General features: G+C 41.7%; 2 protein-coding genes across 2 annotated transcripts in view; both read right to left on the bottom strand.

Moving 5' to 3' along the window:
• The window catches only part of LOC308287660 (phosphatidate phosphatase LPIN2), a 36355-nt gene extending 16740 nt beyond the window's left edge, over positions 1–19615 (bottom strand). Inside the window, exons 1-9 of the mRNA XM_080728891.1 lie at positions 19544–19615; positions 9204–9404; positions 8599–8694; positions 7893–8152; positions 5288–5401; positions 4742–4853; positions 2400–3336; positions 1732–1825; positions 1005–1195 (exon numbers count right to left, since the gene is read on the bottom strand). Coding sequence (XP_080585017.1) covers positions 1005–1195; positions 1732–1825; positions 2400–3336; positions 4742–4853; positions 5288–5401; positions 7893–8152; positions 8599–8694; positions 9204–9395 — 1996 coding nt within the window. The 5' untranslated portion in view covers positions 9396–9404; positions 19544–19615. The remainder of the gene's footprint in view (positions 1–1004; positions 1196–1731; positions 1826–2399; positions 3337–4741; positions 4854–5287; positions 5402–7892; positions 8153–8598; positions 8695–9203; positions 9405–19543) is intronic.
• The window catches only part of LOC308287470 (aggrecan core protein-like), a 269467-nt gene that overhangs the window by 48760 nt on the left and 197260 nt on the right, over positions 1–23447 (bottom strand). The window lies entirely within an intron of this gene.

Genomic DNA, 23447 nt, shown 5'->3' with positions numbered 1-23447 from the left:
GTGTCATATCTACCATGTGCAAATTCAAAGCCTAACAGCCAAACAGAAATGTAATTATCAACAACAAAAACATAATTAAATCGTTAATCGCAATTATTTGAGTGACAATTAATCGTCAAGTAAAATGTCATAATCGTGACAGCCCTAGTGTCCGTTTGATAAATAACATACATGTTATTAAAGCTACAACACAAATAAAGGGAGTTTGGGGGAATTTGGGTTTTGGTTTCAGCTGCTTATTTGAAAAAGTCAATAAAATGATCTCCAGTTGTTTTGCAAAGGGTTATCATTGCCCCCTGCTGGTCATAAAATGGAACAGTCTTCTAACGGTAGGCAATCAATTTCATGAATTGATATTGTGGTGTTAGTCTAACATCGGATTGTGTGTAGACTAAAAAGTTGAATGTGTCTACGTGTTCACGGAGATGTACAGCATACTTTCTCTGAAAATAACCAAAAAAAAGGAGGAGAGAGAGAGAGGTGGGGCACTGGGAGGTCAGCTCATATGACTGAAACTACTTCTAGGGCAGGGGTCTTCAACGTTTTCAGGCCAAGGACCCCTTGGTTGAGAGAGAGATGATGCAGGGACCCCCACAACCTTTTCATAGATTCCATATAGTTTCATTGTTGGACAGCACAATCATCAGTGTATTTTGGATTCATGTCAATTTGTGTTTTCAGATATTTAACCACTTGAACTGTCAATACTTAATAAACTTGAACTTTCACTCTGTACTTAGTCTGCTCTTTTTCCCCATCTACACCAAAGCTCTTTGCCAAAAATAGCTGATCTACAAGCGAGGCGTTGTGAGCTTTTTGGCTAAAGTTTCCGAATATGGAAGCTAGGGTTCAAGTGGTTACTATAAAAAAGGAGGGAAAAAACGTTTTATATCACTCAAAGGTTTGGAGGACCCCCTGTTGTAACTCTGAGGACCCCCTAGGGGTCCCGGACCCCCTGTTGAAGAGGAAACACAGCACACATTACACACTCTACTCAGATGTACCTTTGTTGATTTGGCTGGTGTTGCCCTCCCGTCCGCAGAGCGACATGCTGACGTCCATGTTGTCGCTGGTGGAATCCGACAAGTACTCGGTGCCGCTGTCCATGGCTCCACTGCCCAGCGAGTCTGACTGGGGGGACTGGTTTCCAGAGTGGGAGCCCTGCTCGGCACCGGGCCGAGCCACTCCCTCCTCACTGTAAAGACAGCAGATAGTACTTAAGTACAGTACTGTTCACTTGTTGTCAACTGTGTGAATATATTGTGCTAATGCTAAATGGAAATAATAATAATAAAAAATAATAATGACTGCGCTATGTTGACTAGATCATCTTTTCAGGCCACGACCCCCCAAAAAGAATCATATTTCAACTGAGGACCCTCCCCCTGTGAAAATAGCCTATCTACAACTTTGCGTTGAGCTTGTAGATCAGCCATTTTCCAAATGTTTGCCTCTTTCTTTGGCCAATGTTTGACCAGTTTTTATAGCATAGTTTGCTGATTACTTTTGATGCAGTAATGGTATTTCTTTCCATTTATTTAATTGTTTTAAGGTATTAAAAGTCCTTGAATTGTCACTTCACTGTAAATTGGGAACCCTCCCAAAATGTGGGGTCCCGACCCACATGTTGAGAACCACTGGACTAGATAGATTGCACCTGAACTCAAACTATTGATCATTCAGAGGTGATTCAAGAAGGAAGTCAATATATTGTGGGATAGATGACCTTACCTCTTGGGGAAATAGAGTGCAGCCGTGTCAGGGTTAAGCTTAGTCAGGTCCTCCAGGTAGATGTCTGAGGGTCCCAGATGCTGACTGCGTTTACCTACAACAGAACAATCCTATATATCGTCACTGTCTGGCCAAAACCTCTTAACTCCATTTTTGAGGTTTTTGATTTTTTTGCTGAGTGTTGGTTAAAATAATATTGAACCAATGGAAAGTAGTAAAAAGTGCTTGGGACAAAACCTCCTAACTCCACACTTTCTGCCAAACCAGCAAACTCCACCCTATTGGCCCTCTCTTTTTTTCATAAATATGTGCTATTGAACACCCTTTACGTCTGTGTGTTGGTTAAAATAATATTGAACCAATGAAAAGTAGTAAAAAGCCCTTCGGTCAAAACCTCCTAACTCCAGTGAACATTTTGGAGTTAGGAGGTTTTGGCCCGACAGCAGAGATATGTAACATTTACCATTTGAGTATTTTGGAGAAAAAAATAAAATAAACAGTAAAAAGAAAAGTATTCACAAAAAAAAAAAAAAAAACATACAACATACAAATGTGATGCCATCGACTTTCATCAACCAATGGCCTTGGAAGGAACATGTACAGTCTGCAAATGAAGAAAAAGAAAATCTAATCCATCACTAAAAAGATCATTTAAATGGATAGTTCACCTTTCTTCTTGTCCTGCTGCTCTGTTTTCAGGGCAGCCTCAGAAGAGAACGTCGACTCATCTGCAGTAGTCCAGCTTGTGCCAGCATCTCTCAATGCAACTCTATCCTCAGTCTGGTTTATCAGTGAGCTTTCTGTTCCAGGCCCATTCTCCCCCTCCTCCTCCTCCTCCTCCCCCGCTTCGGCGCATGGATCGAACCCGCTGTCCCCCTCACTGCCTAGAACAGCACTGCTGGGTCCCTGTTCTCCTGGCTCAGATAAGGAACTTGGTCCGTTAGCCTGCATCTCCGCACTTCCTTTGTCCGTTGTGATTTCAGCGCCGGCATCATCAGCTACAGTTTTGGGTCGTTTTTGTGCATCGTCCGTTTTCGCCGCATCGATTGTGCTTTTCTTGCTAACGGAGCACGTCGTGTCATTCACAGCACTGCCGGTCTCAACGATGGCTGTGTTCTGTCTGCTGGCGAGGCAGTTACCTCGATCAGCATCACCAGCTGACAAACTCTTATACTCCTCCTGCCACAGCGTGGATGGGGGGTTTTCCGTCATGTCCTTCCCTGCCAGCAGGGTATGTGCCTGGGTTGTTTGTGCGACATTCTGGGGTGAGTCCATAGCCGTGATCTCCAATGATAGCAGGGACCCACAGAGCTCATTGGGAGTGGAATGGGAGGCCATGGCAGGGGGTTTCACTAGGGGGAGAGGGGTGGTTGGTACGGTACCGTCTAGGGGGAGAGGGGTGGTTGGTATGGTACCGTCTAGGAGGTCCACGGGGAGAGTCCTGGGCTGCGGCCGGACCACCGTCACGCTGCCAACTCGGCCGCAGCTGATCAGAGTCTGGGAGTCGGCGTCAAAGGAGTCCTGTCTTTGAATGGTGCGGAAATGAGAGCTGTCAGAGGAGGGGACGCGCTCTGACTCCCCTGGTGGTGACCTCACCGGACACACCTACAGTACGAGACAGAGAGCAGAATGTTTCGTCATAATATAAAAACATGTTTCACTACAGAACAGTGGTCTTCAACGTTTTCAGCCAAAGGACCCCTTAGCTGAGAGAGAGATGAAGCAGGGACCCCCACCAAAATTGTGTCGCAGATTGGAAATGTTCATAGATTTCTTAGACAGCTTAGACTTTGACAGCACTGTCATCATGTTGGAGTAAGGTGTATTTTCAGACATTTAACCACTAGAACCGTCAAATACTGCAAACCTCTTTGCCAAAAATAGCCGATCTACAAGCTTACAATGCCTCGCTTGTAGATCTGCTATGTTTGGCTAATGTTCCACTCAGAATAGGGATGCTAGAGTTCAAGTGGTTAATATAAAAAGTAAAAAAACATGATCCTAGCACACAAAGATTTGGCGGTCCCCCCTGTAGTAACTCTGAGGACCCCCTGTTGAAGACCTCTGCTATAGAACATGTGAATATACAGGGTTCAACAGCCAGTTCCATTAACGTCTTCTGAGTGTAGGATCATTTGGGGGATCTGATAAGCTCAGAATCAACCAAGCCTCTTATCAAATCATTTAAGCCCAACCTCTTAAAGGCTGCAGCATCCTCCAAATGCCGTCAAACTTTGTTATGCTTCAGAAGGGCTTGTAGAGTTTTGGACATTTCTTGTGACATACACATTGGGCTGGTTGTGGTTGTTGTAACTTGTAATATATCTATCTATATGTGGAAATAAGCCTCGGCTTTCTAGGATCTCCTTTTAGTTGACCTTGTACCAGTGATTTGTACTGTCATGAAACTGTACTTTTTTCTATTGCAAACTTCTAATACATTCTTCAATCAATCAATCATGTGTATTGTGTAATGACATAGTGGAGACGTGTGATACAGTGCTAGTAGAATGTTTATTTTCTGAATGTGTGGTGCCGGTGAGGAAGAGCAATGGGACAATACAGATGGCAGGTACTGAGGAGGCTCAATACAAACAGCCGATGGACATTACATTACATTTGTAGTCACACAGACAGGGATTAGCCAACATTTCTTCAAACCAGTCCATGGTATGTTGCAGACAGATTGCGGAAATAAAACAATATATAAATCAAGTGTCTTTTTTAAGGCTCGTTAGAGATTCTTGGAGACGCAACAATACAACTACTTAACAAAGTTCTTAAAGGCACTGCCGAAGTTCTTCATGATGTCATTTTGTTCTTATTGCCTACCGTAGCCATTAAAAGTTTGCTTTTGGTTGTAGAAACGTTAAGTCTGCTCCACGTTTTAAATTGTAAGTGTAATTAGCTCTCTGCAGTGCCCTCTGTCTGAATTCAAACCCTGTAGCTTCGGTCTGTCTGCATGCATGCATGCATCTATGCATCTATGCATCTATGCATCTTGACTTACCTTCGGGAACGCTCCCCAGTTCCACTGCATATGAGGTCCACACGACTCCTGGGGTTTCACTACAAGCTCAGAGTCACTTTTAGGAGAGGATGGACGACTGTAGAACACAGTACTGTAAAGGCAGGGAGACACGGACAAACAGAATAGATTTGTGCAAAGACAGCAGTGGTTTGAGTGAGAGTGGGAGCAGTCAGTTGGTAGGATCAACTGATGAGTTGACTAACAGTCAGCTGATGCATGCATCACTTAAGTACTCTGCCTGAACTAACACCATGTTTCACATATTAAATGAGGGGTGAATGAACAATTATAAAACTATATTCTCTGGCAAAAGTTAGGGTGGTAAGCTACTGGAATGTAGAGAAGCTACTTGAGTCTGGTATGGTGCAGGTTTAAGTGCCTAGAAAAGCTATGCAAGTTAAATTAATAAGAATTGACGAAAATAATGTTATTAATGCATTTTAAGGAACACTTAACCCCACCCATTTTCAAACATTAGCAGGCTGAAATAGAAGGCAGCCATTGAAAAAAAAAGTATTTCCTCACCTTTCTGAGGGTGAATATTCACATTCACCTTCAGAATGTGCGTGAACATCTCTGATTTGTGTAGTTTCCAGTTCATCAACAGGCTCCTCGGACAGAGAGTAGTACACCGATTTACTGTTAGAACAAAACAAAAAGAACGTTATAATCCTGGGTTATTAACTCATTGAGTGCCTATCCCGAATTAGTTCGGGATATATGATCGTATCACAGGGTGCCTATCCCGAACAAGTTCGGGATATAAAAAAAAAAAAAAAAAAAAAAAAAATTTTTTTTTTTTTTTTTGAAAAAAATTTTTTTGAATTTTTTTTTTTTTTTTTTGGACCCCATCAAATCTGGTGAACATGATTTCAATCGCGATTTTGCATGTTCCACCCCCATACAACCCCATCTAACATACAGGGCAGCCATTTTTGTTTACATTACATGTAAAACATAAGGGCGATTATCTCAAGAATGCCTGAACGGATTTCCAATCGGATTTTTTTGTTTGAAAGCTGTGAACAAACTGCACAAATCCACTCCAATGCAATCCAGGATTGCATTGGATTTTTCAGAGCTCATTCTTCTCTGTTTTTTTCCCATGCATGAGGTGTGCAAGGTTTAATCATGGCTAAGTTGACGAAAATAAGGCTTCTAAAATGCTTGGTAGCCAATAGCTAACTTCAAGCTAACTTCATCCTCTTCCTGTACATGCAGTCATGCACAAAGGAAAGTGTTCAGGCAAGTCATGGCTGCAGGGCTTCTGCATATACCAGCATATCTCTATGGGATTTTCTCTGGCCACTGGGCGCCCTCTAGTGGTGAAAGGGGTGGCACTAAATGAGTTAACATCAATATACTGAAATTATGTTCATTGTAAAAGCACAGCCAGTCAAACAGAACGAGTAGACATTTCCTTCATTTTCTGGGAAATTGTTTGCTAAAAAAGGAGTTAAAACAAAACAGGACTGAGCAGGTGTCTTATTTTTAAGGATTAGGTCAAGATGTGATTTGATTTGATTATGATTCACCCGTTAATAATTCGTTACAATTCTAAGGCCTCAATTTTCTATATTTTTCTATATTACTGTGTTTAATTTTAACATTTTTCATCAGTTAATAAAGACAGTCAAATACATTATGAATTAGAAACGTTAAGCGGACCCGTGATGCTACTAAAGTCAGATGATTTGACTGAGAAATATGCCCAGATTGTCCGCTTTGAGAATACTGACTTTTTATGACTTGTTAATCTCAGCCTCCCTCAGTAACATTAGCATCAACTTATTTATCAATAGTTTATTAGCCTTATCGATCAATCATTGATTAACTGATAAGCAGTGAAATCTCTGATAACATGAATTTACTATTACTAGAAAAAACAAAATAGTCGAACCTGAGATAGAGACAATGCTGAAACCTTTGTCCTGAAAATACTGGCGTTTAAATTACCCAAACAATTGTCACTGTAATATTACATCAACAATATTGTCAAGTCTAAGATATTAACCCCTCAAGAATATTCCATGACACCACAGCAGAAAGCAGCAGTGACTGACTGAAACATCTCTGGATAATAACATTTTGAGCTGCTTGGTTTAAGTCTTATTTAGAACGAACGTGCAGTCTCAGCGACCGCATTGATAGCAACATTTGCATCCCGCTACCACCAGAGAGCCAGTGACAAGCTAGGACAGGTAGTAACAACAGCACAGCGTTCTTGTTGGTAATAAAAGGGACAGCTGACCAAAGAGAAAACTGGAGAGTGGCATTAAGCAGCAGTAACTGCATTTGTGGTGAAAGGACTGTTATGTTAGCCATGTATGCTACATGTGTAGCCTGACTCTCGACTTGTATGTAAACGGATGGACACACTGCTGTGCTGATGTGCGAGTCAGCGTAACCGTGACGTAGACACATAACTTGGTCCTGGCTGATAAGTCCGTGCAGATATTGTGTAGTGTTTGCGATAATGAACAGCAAGATATCAGAACAGAGGAATGTTCAATTGATTAATTTAATTGAGTAAATTCTTAAAGGCAATTAATAGATAAGTCTATTAATTGTTAACATCCCTAGTCAGTTCAATGCTTTGTTGCTTTCAGTAGTAATTGAAAAATCAACAATAAATAATAAACAATATAATAAATTGATTTTCTAATGTCGCTGCATTGATGCAGAATAGTCATCATAACCTAGGGCTGTCACAATTATTACATAACGCCGTCGCGATGCAGCATTTTGTGAGCTTGTAGATCGGCTATTTCCACTATCAATGTTCTTTTTTAAGTATAAAGTTGTCAAATGTCAGTAATTTCTTTATATATTTAGGTTATGTGTCATATCTACCATGTGCAACTTCAAAGCCTAAAAGCCAAACAGAAATGTAATTGTCAACGACAAAAACACAATTAAATCGTTAATTGCAATTATTTGAGTGACAGTTAATCGTCATGTAAAATGACATAATCGTGACAGCCCCATCATAACCATAATCATAATGGGTCCCTGGCGTCCCACATGTACTGTGAGGTGTTGAGCACAGCGTCACATTTCTTCAGTTACCTGAATAACTGGACCAATCACTTTCCGTTGTCCCTGCACAACTGCTCTTCTGATTACTGACCTGACCTGCAGAGGCGTGGTTGGCTCTGCTGCAGGGACCTCCATCTCCCTGTCTCTTTCCCGCTCCCTCTCTCTCTCGTCGGACGAGGAGCTGACGTCCTCTCTCGGGTGCGTGTCGGAGCGCATTCGTTTGCGACGCCGTTTCTTCCGCCGGGCGCCTCCTCCCCCCGCAACGGAAGGCCCCTCTGTGACCTCCTCCGTGCCTTCAGGGAGCTCGATGGAGGGGATCGGGGAGGTGCAGAGATGGGCAGGGACCTCGGACTAAAGCACAGGAAAAAAGTACAGTAAATGAAGTGCGATCATGAAAAGAAAGGGTTAGGAAGTGAAAGGAACACTCCGCTGTCTAATTTGCGGAAGCTGAGTGTGGCATTAACTGTGTCAGCACAAACACCTTAGCACGAAAAAACCCTAAGGCCTCCGACTAAATACCCAGAATTCCATGCAAAGGCTTGGTTCTCTGGCACTTCTCCAGGCCATTGACCCAACTGGTAAAGGAAAGAATGGCTAATAGTCTATCAGTCTTTGACATCTGCCTACATCACTGTGTGGACATTATCTGTAGTGCTTTTGGTTTGCTGCCGTGGCGATACAGAGTGTTGACGTACTTAGGACCATTGCATTGATCATTACTCCTACTGCAAGGAGGAGTTTGTCAAGCCAATGGAAAGTGTACAACTGAATCAAATATCAATCAATGATCATCCAACCTCCATATCTTCAAATTCCTCCACGAAAAAGGCCTCTCCATTGTCCCCCAGTTTCATGTGCAGGTCAACTGGCTCTCCATTGATCTCAATGTCCACCTAAAATCATAATGACAGTGGCATGAGTGGCAGATAGGGCTGTCACGATTATGACGTTTAACATGACGATTAATTGTCACTCAAATAATTGCGATTAACGATTTAATTGTGTTTTTGTCATTGACAATTACATTTCTGTTTGGCTTGTAGGCTTTGAAGTTGCACATGGCAGATATGACACATAAGTGACATAACCTAAATATACAAGGAAATTAAGGACATATTTGACAAAAAGAACATTGATAGTGGAAATAGCCGATCTACAAGCTCGCATCGAGATGCATTGTGAGCTTGTAGATCGGCTATTTCCACTATTTTTTAAATGTTTGAACATATATAAACATTTTTCAACATGTAAACGATTATGACGATTATCCCAAAATAATTGCGGTTATGTCAAATAATTGTGATTAGACGATTAAGTAATAATTGTGACAGCCCTAGTGGCAGAGCGAGAATTCTAGAGGTGCGAAGGATTAACAGGGGAGAGGAGTGGAAATGAGACTCACAACTTTCTCCTTAGAGCGCAGCACGCCTAGCTTGCCGAAGCGGACGTGAAACGGCGAGCACAGGAGTGAGCCGTCGGGCTGGCGCACCACGATGACGTCGATGCCTCCTGTGAGCGTGGCGGGATTAAGGCCACGGTACAGCTCCTTCACCGTCACAAACACCGTCTCCGCCAGCTGGCCCACGATATTCATGGTCTGAGACTAGAGGGACAATGAGCACAAATGTACAAAAAGCATGATTTCAGAGATAACAAAAAAGTAGCCCCATTCTGCTATCAGTGTTGCTATCTGTTAGGCTTAGGCTATTATAATACACTATAATAGATTATAACAGTGATTATAATACAATTAGGGCTGGGACTTTAATGATTAATTTAGATTAATTACAGAAAATGTACTTGATTAAATAAAAATAATAATAATAATCACGCTTAGTTTTTGCACCATAGAAAAAACGGAAAAAATACGTTTGCTTCTCGGGTCAAATATTTATATGTGATATATATATATGCGATTAATATCGATTAATAAATTACAAAGCCTCTAATTAATTCAAATGTATTACTATTTTTTAATCGAGTCCTCGGCCCTAAATACAATATATTCTATTATCATTATCATGTATTACATCTATATGATGGTCTACAAGAAAAGTCAGTGAGTGATCACTCATTATGAAGTGTTTGGCCCAACTCAGACCTACTCTAGTCTGGAGTGGATACATTTTAGTACCACTTTCAGTACCACTTAGATACCACTCTACCCAGGTCCTTGTAGTGGAAATGGGGCTCAAGTGAACATAATACATTTCAAATTCTGACTGTACTCGCCTCACCCATGCTTATGTTAAAGCTGCATGTAACTTCCTTGTCCTACCGGGGATTCGAACCTGGCCCCCACTAAAGTGATGACATTTCTACCACTGAGTTAGGACCGGTAAATACCCCAACAACTAAATAATAAATCACACACCTACAAGGATACAACCTTTGCAGTTGTGTGCAGTTGTACTCACTTTGTACATATTATTCTACCCTAGCATACATTGTAATTTGTATTAATAAGATAATCTACCAATTCGTCAAAATAACGCTTTATTCACAAAATAAAATGTTATGCGTTGCAGCTTTAAAGAGTGTTATACCATCAGCCACAGTTTACCGAACAAGAAAAAGGACAACTATTAATGTAGGCTAACACACATAAAATACTTCAGTACACACGCATGTCGCGCGCAAACACACACACGCACACAAAAGAGCTTCCTATGTATTCCACTTCCTTACCTGAGGAGACAACTCAAGCAACTTACTCAAATATTACATCCAAAGTAGTTGGCTTCTATACTACATACTTTCTCACAGAGATCGGAGATGCTTCTTGAATGACTACAAACTGAGATACCTCTCACATTTTGACCAAGCTAGATTAACCTTTGGACTAGATCTTGCAATCAATAATGCAACATGAATAGGAATGTGTGACTCATGTCTTTCTTAGCCTGTCATTATCAATGATCAGTGAGTGAGTGGACTGAAGCACTTCGACTATCTGTCTCGGAATATCCATGAATGACGTTGTACTTTTGAATTAAATGTAACTTTACATTTATAAAAATCACAGTAACAAATGTACAAATGTTGACCGAAATCACCTTGAAGAATGCATCAGTATTCTGTACTTTGTGTGACAGGGACCGTGGAATGTTTTATAACATTACTAATGTTATTACCTTGCCGCATCAAACCTTTTTTTTTATTATATACCCAGCCTTTATTTGCCATAGGTGAGGGGAGTGATAAAAGGAATGTGAGATGATAGCGCTGATATCTTTATCTTAGGGATTATTGCGACCATTAGGTCGCAAGTTACTATAGTATGAAAAGCTCCTCCGGCTGTCCGCCTCTCACCTCACGTCACACTTTTGCCCCTACTCTATCTCTGCCACCGTTGGCCCTATCGATGCCAAACTTTGCACACACACTCCTTGGATGGCAAATCACAACCTCTGATTTCTCACATGGCCCTCTTCTCCCGCCACCATCAGGCCGATCTTTGCAAAACACATTTTTGGACACGCAAAGCGGTACACAGTATCTCTAAAGTCATGTCATCAACTTGGATCTGTCCCATTTCCCATATTCCCTCCTGATTGGCTACGATTGCCTTCTAAAGTTTGTGTATGTGACGTGACAGTCGCTTATCTCCCGATTAGGGAGTCTTAGTGGGATAGTAGCTTTAAGTGAACTGGCACCACAGATCTAAGGATCACCCATCACTGTGTCAAACACGGGCAAAACAAAGACCTGTGCAATGTGCTACGTATTATTTGGTCAAATTCACAGTTTAGGAGACATTGGAGTTTATTCAGGCACAAAGGAACCACAACACAATGCAAGACAAGCAGCCTTCAATGGTTCTGTGTACCTTTCTGTGTAAGTTGAGGCTGACCAAACCTTCCATGTTCTGAGCAAACTCTTTCCCCAAAATGGAGAGTCCAATGTTAATCCATTTGCCCATTAGGGCTGCCATATTAGCTGAATGGGTAGAGAGGGTGTCTGGGAAACAGGCTGTCCCCAGACCCAGTTGTTGTATCCCACAAGTGCCCATTGAGCAAGATACCTAAACCCTAACTGCCCACTGCTCCTTAAATAGCTAGGATTGGAGTATGCACGCAGAGGACACATTTCACCTACTGTATGTGCAAACATACAGTGTGTGCAAAACATACAGTGACAAAAAAATACCCCAAACAGGGGTTGACACTAAGGTCTCAGAGGCACTTGCCCGTCGGGCAAGTACAGGTCATGTTCTACTTGCCCTCAGGTCTTGGCCACTTGACTTAGCCTTGCCCGTTTTCGACTGAGCTAACGTAACCACTGGCTGCAGTTCATTCAGTGTGTGTGTGTGTGTGTGTGTGTGTGTGTGTGTGTGTGTGTGTGTGTGTGTGTGTGTGTGTGTGTGTGTGTGTGAGAGAGAGAGAGTGTGTAGGGAGGAAGCGATAGAGAGAGAGACGGAACCCGTTCAAGTAGGCACAGATCTCATTACTTAACTCAAATGTGCACTTGCCCGGTCGGGCAACTCAGTAGCAAACTTCACCTGCCCGACAATGTTTTTTACTTGCCCCGGGCAGTCGGGCAAGCGTTAGTGTCAATCCCTGCCAAATGAGTGGGGTCCACATTATTATTGTTAATGAAAAGCTATTGTGGCTGTGATTAAATAAGGCTTATTTATAACCCAGCATTCATCATTGTGCTGTGGCTCCCAGGCTCTAGATGGACCAGCCTGCGTCTTCCCATCAGATCTGCCCAGGCAGTCCATTATTGAGGTCTTCAAATCTCTACTTAAAACCCACCTATTCGAGTTTTCGCTCTCTGGCTTTCAATTCCATGTGAGCCTGGGTACTGATAAAGCTAATTATTCTCACTAATGAAAGAATGCTTATAAAAATGCATTGTAATTGCAACCTCCTTCACACTATAAAAAGGGTATATGTGGCCTATGCAACTTAACTCTTTGCGTGCCAGCGCCCTCTAGGGGCCAAAGAATGCCAGCGCATCTCTCATAGGCGAGCGCTTTAGCTTCCAGGACTTCAGCTTCCAGGACCTGACGTGCTCACGTTGATGCACGGCATGGAAATGTCCCGGATGAAGATGCTAACAGAATGGCTATTCCCATTTTGTCATCTAAAAGATCATTTTTGGGCGATTTCGCCGTAAATAAACCTCGCGCCGCTTTCCTAAAACACAAAAAAGAGATATAAGCCTTTAAAGATGCGGTCTTTCATTGGATTAGGCGGAGATTGGCGATTGCGTTCGCAAATTACGGCCGGCCGGGACGTTGTTAGCTTTCGGCTAGTAGCTACAAAAATCAAGCCAGGCTTCAGAAGGCCTCTTATCATTTTATTCATTTAATTAAATAAAGCCGAACTACTTCGGGATCGGCACACTCGTGTACTCATCGGAAGCGGCGCCGAACATCGGGTGAACATTGGGGAGCTCAAAAATGTATTTTAAACCATTTTTAATGGAATATATCGTCGGACAGAGTAGAACGGCTAGCTGGCTAGCGGCTAGCGAGCCAGGACCACCCACGACTCTACAAGCAGCTCGGGGTAAGTGAATTAATAAAAAAAAGATTGTATTGGATTGAAATAAAGCCGAACTAGTTCGGGATCGGCACCAGATGAGTTAAAGGAGTAGTTCACCCACAACATGACTTTCTTTCTATTGATTAGTCATGCCATGGGGACTTGAGTTCAATCATATTTTTAGTTTTTTGTCACTTTCCTAAGACAACAAATGTATTACAATAAATGTACCCCCATTGATTCCGGAAGGGGACCCAAATGCATTAGGGTCCCCATCCGGAATCAATGGGGGTAAATTTACTATAATCACATTTTTGTCTTAGGAATGCAAAAATACAAAGAAATATTATTGAACTTAAGTCTCCATGGCATGAGTAATCAATAGAAAGAAAGTCATTTTGGGGGTGAACAACTCCTTTAATGGTTTATGTACCAAGAAGACCAAAACCCCTACAGAACTATAACAGATCAAAGAGGACAACAAGTACAGTACCGTAGCCACTTAAACCCTATACTTCATTGGCTGGAATCCCCCGGGATCTAAGCTATGTTTTCCCCTCAACTTGGAAATCTCTCCATTGAAAATAGCACATCTAGTACAAGCTCACAACATGATGTTGCACGTTTGTGACATCATGACAAAAACGTACAGATCAGCTACTTTTGCAAAATGATCGTCCGGAAGAATAGGGACATTTGGGTTCAAGTGGTTATCGAAAGTCAGCTCACAGAAAGGGTCAATAGATTGTAGCCTACTGCAGGGGTTTTCAAAGTGGGTGACGGGGCACCCTGGGGTGCCGCCACGGCAGTCCAGGGGTGCCGCGAGATAATTTGATAACATTTGGAATTTATTTGGACACTTGAAAAAATATTTAGTATCATTTTAAACTTGAAGTACAAAGTTATTTTCAGTCAGTTCTAACCAAAATGGCTGTTATCTCAACGTTTTCCTCGCAACATAATCACTAAAATATCGTCACTGTCGGGCAGAAACCTTGTATCTCCAAGTTTCAAATGTGTACGTCTTTTGGTAAAGCAAAGCACTGCTTCATCATACAAGACTGTCACACAAAACTAGTGAAAACAGGCACACAACGCACACAACGCCTCGCGTTGTGTGCTTGTAGATCTGCTGTTTTCACTAGTTTAGTACATTTTATAGATGATAAATACAAAATCAACGGTTTTGGAGATACAAGGTTTCCACTCGACAACGACGATATGCTATAAATATAAGGTGCTGGGAGTGAAAATTATAATGTAGGGGTGCCTCGGATTAAAAGGATATTCATGGGGTGCCCTGAGACAAAAAAGTTTGGGAACCCCTGGCCTACTGTACCTCTTTTTCTCACAGTAATACTACAATAAACTGATAAGTAACTCTAGATTAGAGTGTAAAAATCGAACCTCTGTTCGAAGTGGAGCTGTGTGTGTGTGTGTGTGTGTGTGTGTGTGTGTGTGTGTGTGCAACAGCGCCCCTCCCTTAACATGTGTGGTCAGAAAAGGTTACTGCAGGCTACAGACAGACACAGAGACACGGAGACACGGAGACAGACAGACAGACCCACACACACGGCCACGTATAGGGAGCTTGTGTTCCACACAGCTCCAAAAAGGGACCCAAGAGTCACATTTTGTCTAAAAAGCTAACAACATAAGATGACATCTGGCCTAGTTTGTTTGTGTATCAACAACATTACTAGACATTCTCATTTCGATATGCATAATTCAATGCTGCTCTGAGTAAGAGCATAGCGCTTTCCAGTAGCTTTATTGGATTTTACAGCCTTGTTGACATGCCAAGAATAGCATGTAATTTTGAAGGAATAACACTCACTGAAGGAGTTACTACAGGGGGTCCTCCAAATCTTTGTGTGTTAGAAAGAAAATAATAAAATCTCCTTTTTAGCCAGATTGAGATTCTTAACCAAATTCTGAGAACTTTTGCCAAAAATAGCAGATCTACAAGCTCACAACGCCTCGCAGCATTGTGAGCTTGTAGATCGGCTATTTTCGGCAAAGAGGTTTGGTGTAAAGGAGAGAAGTATTGACGGTTCAAGTGATTAAATATCTGAAAACACAAATTGACATAAATCCTAAATACACTAATGATTGTGCTGTCAAACAATGAAACGATATGGAATCTATGACAAGGTTTTGCCCTGAAAACATTGAAGACCCCTGCTCTACGCCAAAAGGTTTGTCCAATGTCCAGTGTGGCGTCTTACCCAGAGTGAAGGATGCAGGTGTCCCTTCCCAACCAGGTCTTGATCCTCTGACCCGCCTTCTGCCATAAGATGCCCCTATGTCCTTCATTCCGCAGGATCCTCGGCTGTCTAGTCTTGGCCTAGCCCCCCTCTTCCTGAATGCTAGGCTACATTTTGCTAGATGTGACAGCACTGGGGCCTGTAGGGCCTGTAGATTAGTCTAACAGTAACAACGCTAAAGCTAAACTTGGCTCTCTCTCTGTCAGATCAGTGTTTGAAGTTTTGACAGCCCTCTCCAGTGCTCTCTGTTCCAAACTGGGCAGCAATATTGTACATCTATGAGAGAGTCCCAGACTATTCACTCACACACACTACTGCTCCCTCTTTCTCTCACAAGCACACACACACTCCTCCATGTGCACACACACACAACCAATCCTCTCACACACTCTCATCGAATTCACACTTCCCCACTCACCACACTGCACATGACAGCCAGACCAGCAGTTTCTGAAAGGGTCGGGTGATCTATTCACATTCGCTTTGCATGGATATGCAACTCACACACATACACGACGACGCGCTCGCACACACGCACACATACAGCAGCTGATCACGTTCTGGGCTTGACCACAGTACTCTGGGCAGTCACATATGCAGGGCGATGGAACGACTGTCCTCTACAAAGACTGGGGCGAAAACAGTGAATTCCTTCACGGAGGGTTCTTTTTACACAGCTAGACTCTGCCAACATGGGATTACCTGAAGATGGTTACTTTTGAATATCAAAAAGTCGGTCTTTGCCAACGAACGCTGCGTGTGGAAAGAAAACTGCATAGTAAGGTCAGTTATAACTTGAACATGTTCCAACTTGTCTAAATGAAAAAGCATTCCTTTAGTGTGGATGGCTAATCAACTTCACAGTGTAGCCTGGCTCCAGAATATTCCAGGCCAAGACGACAGTTAGTCGAAGCTTACAGTATCTATCGAGACACTGGGATGTACTGTAAAAAGAGACTGAAAGTGCTTGGTCTTCTGGTGTGGATTGACTATTTAAGTTTTTTTTCTGAACTAGGTCCACTCGATTTAGGGTGATATATGCCCAAAACAGCAATTTCAGGCATAGTTACAAGACCAGAATAACATATAGCTTATAGTAGATGGCTGAGCCTTGACTTAACAAATTGGAGTCATGGGATTTATGGTCAAGTTAGGGAATTCTTAAAATGTTGTCATGCGTTCGTCTCATGGTATCTCATTTACAAAGAGAAAAAGTCAATGATTACATACTTTTTGCGTTAAAGCTACATGTACAGAACTTACTTGGTAGATTTGGATTATAATTACAAATCACTTCAATCCTATATACATTTTGGCCATATCGAGCCAATACATTTCCGCCATTTGAAAATAGCCGATCTACAAGCTCACAAATCCTTAGTTCTGTACAGTAATGTATGTTAATGCAATATAACTATAACATCTGCAATGATTGGAGGTCGTCTCCCTACTACGAAATGTAGATCCTGGTGTCAAGTAGGACACCTAGTTGACAATGTAAATACATTTGAAGCAGAATGCTGATTGGCCACTATATGTGCCACAATATTTATTGTAGTTCAGACATTACTGCTATTACCTCTCACCGTTGGGGGAGGCCCTCCCCCAACGGGAGGGAGACAATGGAAATTATTAGTGTCGTAGTCGGGTGGACACCTTGTATGTCCAAAACTGTTCGTTTTGTATTTATCATTTTAAAAATGATCTAAACTAGCCGTTTTCACTACTTTTGTGCGACGACCCTGTAGTATGATGAAGCAGGGCTTTACTCTGCGAAAAAACGTACACATTTGAAACTTGGAGATACGAGGACTCTGCCCGACAGTGACGTTATGGATTGTAGCTTTAAGCCCTTCACTGGCTCTAACCAAAACATAAACACTAAACGCTACATCAGCACTAAATTGAAAAAGAGCTTACTGTATTCAGCCCATCACTTGAAAAAGGGGGTAATTGCAACCATCCACAGGTGTGAGGCCCATGGGAACTAGAGTCAACCACACTCATGATGTACACCACTGTTTCTCAACCAGTGGTCCACGGCCCAGTAGTTGTCCACAACATAATGGCTATATAAATATCTATCTATCTACAGTATCTATATACAGATCGCTCAAAAAAATAAAATAAAAAAATAGGATGTATTGTGTAAAAAAGCAGCAGATGCCATAGCACCCCAAATCATCACTGACTGCGGAAACTTCACCCTCTGACCTCGGAAAGTTGACAGACGTGTATTGTAAAATCCTTGTTTTGAGTGGTCGCGTGACTCGCGTGTAATACTGTAATATTTTGAGATATGGATTTTTTTATTTTCATGAGCTGTATGAAATAAAAATTAAATTAAAACAAAAAAGGTTTTTAGTATTTCACTGCATGTGCAATGTATCTAGAATATAATTATATTACGATATCATTCTTTTATTAAATTACAGAAAACAATGAACTTTTCCACAATATATATAATATATATGTTTTAGATTGTAACCCTTGATACTAGGAGCAGTGAGCAGCCATTTAGTACAGCACTTGCCTGGGGAGCAGTTTGTTTAGCTTAGAGAGACAGGGACACTTCGACACATTCCTGGGGACTGGAATCAAACCAGGGACCTTCAGCTTCCCAGGCTAACCATTCATGCTGAATAAGTAATCAGAGGACTTCTCCTACTTGACAGGCATTGTGGAATGGATGTTAACGAATGCCAACTGGGACATACGGTACACGTTCTTGTCTCCCAAATATGCTTTGAGCCATGCCATGTGTGTGGGGAAATATTATTTTCTTTGCTGTAATCTTCCTACCAACTGATAGGTCAAAGTTCATTTCTTTGAACAACCAAGGAACTGCCTTTAGTTACAAGAAAGAAAGAAACATATCACTGTTACTGATTCTGCCAGGACAGACAGACAGGCATTAAAGGAGTAGTTCACCCCCAAAATGACTTTTTTTCTATTGATTAGTCACGACATGGAGAGTAGAGTTCAATAATATTTTTTGGTTTTTGTCACATTCCTAAGACAAAAATTTGATTCGAGTAAATTTACCCCCATTGATTCCGGATGGGGACCCGTTCATCCGGAACGAATGGGGGTAAATTTATTGTTATCACATTTTTGTCTTAGGAATGCGACAAAAAACTAAAAATGGTATTGAACTCTAGTCTCCATGGCATGACTATTCAATAGAAAAAAAGTCATTTTGGGGGTGAACTACTCCTTCAAACCTCTCTAACCAATGCATCCATTCCAAGATGTATTAAACATGGAAATTAGATAATCAAATCCATTTAAATGAGATAGATTATGCTGTCTGTGTGACTGCTACATCTTACTTTACATGGACAAATTACAAGCTGGATATGATATCAATCTGAAAATCGCCACAAATTTTTACACGTTTACAAATACCATAACAAGTGATTATGAAAACACGTTTTCATAATCACTTGTTGTTATGTATGGTATGTATATGACAATAACAATAAGCAGTGGTGGAAAAGGTACCTTTTGTACTCAAGTAAAAGTATCAATACTGCAATATAGAAAATAAATACTCTGTTACATGTATAAGTCCTGAATTAAAAATGTACTTGTCTTGAGTAAAAGTACAAAATGTATCACATCAAAATGTACTTAAAGTACGATACTACACAATATCATTTGTTGGAAGACTAAAAAGTTAAATAATAATAATAATAATAATAATAATAAAGTAACAAAAAAAAGAGAGGAGAAAAACGAGAATGTTTGACTTAAAACTGAAATAATTATTTTTCCCACTGAGAGAGAGAGTTGTCAGAACAAACAGGGGGATGTCATCATCATCGTTCCACTTTTGGGAGACGTGTCTCAAAACGGTGCCTCGGCACGTTCATGTAGCGAATAGTTTGCAAGTCCACCACCTCTGACCACATGTCTGCTTGTTATAAAATCACTATAATTATTTCGTATTCATATTAAACATTGTGTGGATGTAAGCTTACCTTTCAGGCTGCCGCTTTCACAGGGCAGCTTTTCAGAAGATGTAAAGCCAGACGCTTCCTGGTCAAATTCTGTTGTTGCCTTGATGGTCTGTTGCGCCTGCGCAGTACGCAAGCCGCCGAGTGAAGCGTCCACGTTTTTCCCAACGACCCTAAGCGCGACGGTGGGGGCGCGGGGGGGGCTGCAAGGGAAAGGAGCGCTTGTTTTCGGTGATGACGACGGAGGCGTGCCGTCTCAGGCGACACCGGTCCGTTGTTCCGAGTAGCGTCGGCAGGTTAGTTACTCACGGTTGGGTAGGTTTAGGTTTGGGTTAGGGTTTTAGGGTTATCGGTTATGGACAGAATAGTAAATCGTCCCCCCGACTTTCGGCACCTTCGCGCGGTCCCAGTGAACACAGCGAAGCGCTCCCTACCTCCTTGCCCACCACTGGCCCCCACCGTTGTGCTTAGGTTCGTTGGGAAACGTCAGGTCGCCCCAGTGGGACGACCTGACGAACCATTCATACATTGTCCAATGAGCTACCTGGAAAAGACACAAGAACCTGCCTCCTACATTTGTTTTGTCAACAAAGCGTGCAGTCATGCACAACATCATGGACGAAGAAGGTTAAATTGCCATTTATATGAATTTAGCAACACTATTTTATAGAAATGCATTTAGCAGAGATGGACAGAGTAGTTGACCCCAGTACTTGAGCAAGAACATTAATAGGCCTATAATATTCAAGAGTAGGCCTACATGCTTTTAAAAATACTTAAATTACAAGTAAAAGTAAGAGTAGGCCTACATTTCTTATTTTTCACATCAATGACTTTTTTAACAATGAATTTATAGGAATAGGAGTCAGGACCTCTTGTTTCAGAGAAGTAGACTAATTCTGAAACCACCTGCACTGCACTGATGCGCTTGCTTGTAGAACCACAAGGCTACTTTATACAAAGCTTGTAGAAACACCTATAAAACAGAAATAACTGAGGAATCAGAACTATTCAAATAATTTTACTTCTACACTCCCATAGATGTAACAATACAGAAACCTTGAACTAGTATGATCACTAGATAAACATCATGTATATTTCTTTTGCAGACTAAGTCTAAAAGGAAGGAAAACAAGTGAGTCGAGTGCCATGCCATGTTCGATTCTGCTTCGATGACCTCTTGTCATCGGAAATAGATCGAGAGCCCTGCTGCCGCTGGCGAGTGGAGGGGGAAGCCACAGTTGGAAATGTACTCAAGTAAGAATAATAAGTATAATGTCTTACTCAGTTACTGTCCACCACAGGCATTTAGCCAAGTCACTCACAGTGAGCTTGTAAAATCCAATTGTGCTTTGCTTTGCATGTCCATATAGTGCCTCATCAAATTACTAAGAAGGCTACTGCTAAATTCCTCATCCTCCATGAGAATCTTTGGTATTCTTGAATGACTGCATCACCTAATATGATACAGTGTTGACTAATAACTAATGAGGTCAGGCGCGTCACAAGGGGGGGAAGTGGGACTGAATTACTAGGGCCCAAGGTGGGGGGGCCTTAATTGTTTTATACTTTAGCTATTGAAAAGTAGCAGATCTACAAGCTCACAGCATGGCACCGAGGGCCGCGCTGCGAGCTTGTAGATCTGCTACTTTTGAAAAGTCGTGAAAATGTGTGCAAATCTTTGAATATATATATGTAATTTTTAAGCGAACATTTGTAACTCAAATTTGCAACTCAAATCCTTGTACTCAGGGCCCAGAAGTTGGTGCAACACCCCTGAGCATTCCAAAAAGGTCTACACAACCATCTGAGTAGCCATCAGCTGGGTGAAGCTGAAAACAGGAAACCTCATCAGCCCGTCTGCATTGCTTTGAGGTGGAGGTGAGTAAAGTTCCCATAACAGACATGCTCTGTGTGCTACCGCTCTGTAGAAGGCCAATAGGACCTTGGGGCCCATACCAAACTACTTCATTCACCTGATATAATGTAGGTGTTGCTGTGCCCTCTTCATTACTTAGTCAGTGTGTGTGTACAATGCATCCTGCAGGTGAGTTTCTCTAGATGCTGAGGAATTTAAAGTCGCTGACCCTTTCCACTGCGGTGCCATCTATGTACACATTAGGGTGTGCTTTCTACTTCCTGTGGACTGTGGTCCACAATCAGTTATTTTAGTCTTGGTTACGTTGAGAGCCAGGTTGTTCTCCTGGGCTGGCACCAATGTGTCAGGTTATCTCATGGTCATCAGTGATCATCAGGACTATCACTGTTGTGACCACTGAGCTGTGCATGGCCAGGCCATGCAGTTGTGGGTGAACGTACAGGGAGTAGAGAATGGGGCTCCAGTGTTGAGGGTCAGGGGGCAGAGGTGGTGGACGCCATGCTCACCTCCTGGTGATACTCTGACAGAAAGACCAGGATCCAGCTGCACAGGCTGGGGTCGATTCCTAGGTTTCTGAGCTTGGAGTTGAGTGAGTCTGGAGGGAACGCTGAGCTGTAATCTAAAACAGCATTAATTTCACCAGGCAGGTGGGAAAGGGTAGTGGGTTGTGGCTAATGGCTAATGGCTAATGTGTCGTATATCTGTTGATCGGTTCTGCCGGGTGAGAAGTTGTGAGTTGAGAGCTATGGGACGACAGCAATACCAGTTACTTTTTCTTTTTCTCAGTACTGGAATTATTTGTAGCTGTGAATCTTCCGTCCACAGAAGATTCACCATCTTACAAAATATAAATGTCGGCCATTTGAAAATAGCCGATCTACAAGCTCACAATGGGTTATGATGATTTGGGAGCTTGTAGATCTGCCATTTTCAAAAGCATTACATTATACATTTGAAAACGTGTGATATGGGACATTCTCCATAATGAGTACTTTCAACTTTTGATACCAGTAATTACTTTAAAGTGATAGTTCAGTAAGTAAAACTTGTGAGTACTTTCTCTCTCTCTATCCATCAGTTGCTGTTTGCTGCACAAAATGAAACAAGTAGGACTAGGGATGCCCAGCAGGGGGCAGCCCTACTTCTGTCTTTCCCTTGTTTTGTAGATTCACTGAATGCATTCCATCAATAAAACATGTTCTACTACTTTTTCCACAACACATTTTCAAATCAGGAAAAGGTGTGAGCTATGGGACAACAGCAGTACCAGTTACTGTTTTTCTTTTCTTTTCTTTTCTTTTCTTTTCTTTTCTAAATCAGGAAAATAGAGGACAGTTTATATTTTCATGTAACAGCAAAACATTAGTGTTGTCTTTTATGCCATATAGAATGGCTGCTCACTGCTCCTAGTAGTAGTTATAGGATTTCACGTATGTGCAAAGTGACAAAAACAAAACACCCAAGGAGTGGACTATTCTATTCTATTCCAAAGTTACAAAGTGAAGACATCAGAAACAAATGATACAAACACAATATGGTTTGTCAGAATTGTGGGACAACATTGCGGGACACTGAAAACAAACATCCTTCACGGTATCCTTCACAGCCTCAGGTAGATAAATGTCAGATGACATGACAGGATATCCTATTTCATCTGACATTTATCTTTACCTGAGGGTGGCAAAGTAAACTACAGATAAGCCTGTATGGCCACTGGGAGATGGCACAATTTGCATTAGAAAGATACTGCCTCAATAAGGAGATTAAACTTACATAACGTTCACCATACTGACCATAGTAGCCTATGCTGTTCATCATATTCAATCTAATGTGCTTTCTTTTTTTATTGATACAGTGGATATTGAAAACTTTCATTTCATACATGGACCTCAAACTGTTTTAGAAACAATTAACACATCTATTACACAATAATGACACGTCACTGTCGGGCAGAAGCCTTGTATCTCCCAGTTTAAAACGTGTACGTTTTTTTTCCCGCAAAGTAAAGCCCTGCTTCATCATGCAAGGCTGTCGCACAAAAGTAGTGAA

Source organism: Nannobrachium achirus (genome assembly GCF_963921795.1).
Source record: "Nannobrachium achirus genome assembly, chromosome: 6".
In the NCBI taxonomy this organism is placed as follows: domain Eukaryota; kingdom Metazoa; phylum Chordata; class Actinopteri; order Myctophiformes; family Myctophidae; genus Nannobrachium; species Nannobrachium achirus.
Note: the sequence above shows the minus strand (reverse complement) of the source record. Positions and strands in the feature narration are given on the sequence as shown.